This window comes from Pteropus alecto, unplaced genomic scaffold (genome assembly GCF_000325575.1).
Source record: "Pteropus alecto unplaced genomic scaffold, ASM32557v1 Scaffold12190, whole genome shotgun sequence".
Classification (NCBI taxonomy): Eukaryota; Metazoa; Chordata; class Mammalia; order Chiroptera; family Pteropodidae; genus Pteropus; species Pteropus alecto.
The window spans coordinates 1-712 of NW_006429746.1; the positions used below are offsets into that span (position 1 = coordinate 1).

Sequence of the window (712 nt, forward strand, 5' to 3'; positions counted from 1 at the left end):
CATTGGGTTGAGGCAGCTGTTGAAGAAGGCCAGGGCACTCGTTGGGTATACCAGAATATTAAGAATTTCATACTTACCCTCAAGTAACGTCTCTCTGAGCCAAACCGTGCTCAGAAGGGCAACCAGTTGAAAAGGGAACCAACAAATGAAAAAGGAAGCCACGACAGCAGTGAGGACTCGTAAGGGACGGCTGGTATCTATCGTGCCTTGTTTGCGGATCTTGGCAGCTATGAGCCCATAGCAAATAGCCACAATGGACATGGGCATAGCAAAGCCAATGACAAACCGGATGATCCCTCGGGCTGTCAACACACTTAAGGCCACTCTTATCCTTTCTATAACAGTGTCACCCCAGGATGCAAAGTTGAAAGTACAGTATGTATTCCCTTGTCCGTCATTTACTATATCCATGAAGATGAAAATTTGTGACGTAAGGACTAGTGCAAGGATCCAGGGTACAATAATCACTTTTCTAGCCAGACTAACTGTGCGGTGATTCTGGGCCCAGACTGGATGCAGGACACAGATACTGCGGTCCAGAGCAATGAACGCAATGAGGAAGACACTTCCAAACAGGTTTATGTCCACCACGATGTTAATGAACTTGCATAGGAACCAGCCAAATGGCCATTTTTCATTCATTGCTGTTGAAACCATAAGGAATGGCACAGTGGAACTGAATGAGAAGTCAGCTAAAGCCAGATTCAGGTAA

General features: G+C 45.9%; 1 protein-coding gene across 1 annotated transcript; it reads right to left on the bottom strand.

The window, feature by feature from the left end:
• Positions 1 to 6: 6 nt before the first annotated feature.
• LOC107196487 (N-formyl peptide receptor 2-like) lies at positions 7 to 705 on the bottom strand (the record flags this gene model as incomplete). Its single annotated transcript, XM_015598009.1, has 1 exon — positions 7 to 705. A coding segment is annotated over one exon (699 nt), but the record flags the coding sequence as incomplete, so codon positions are not given.
• Positions 706 to 712: the final 7 nt, after the last annotated feature.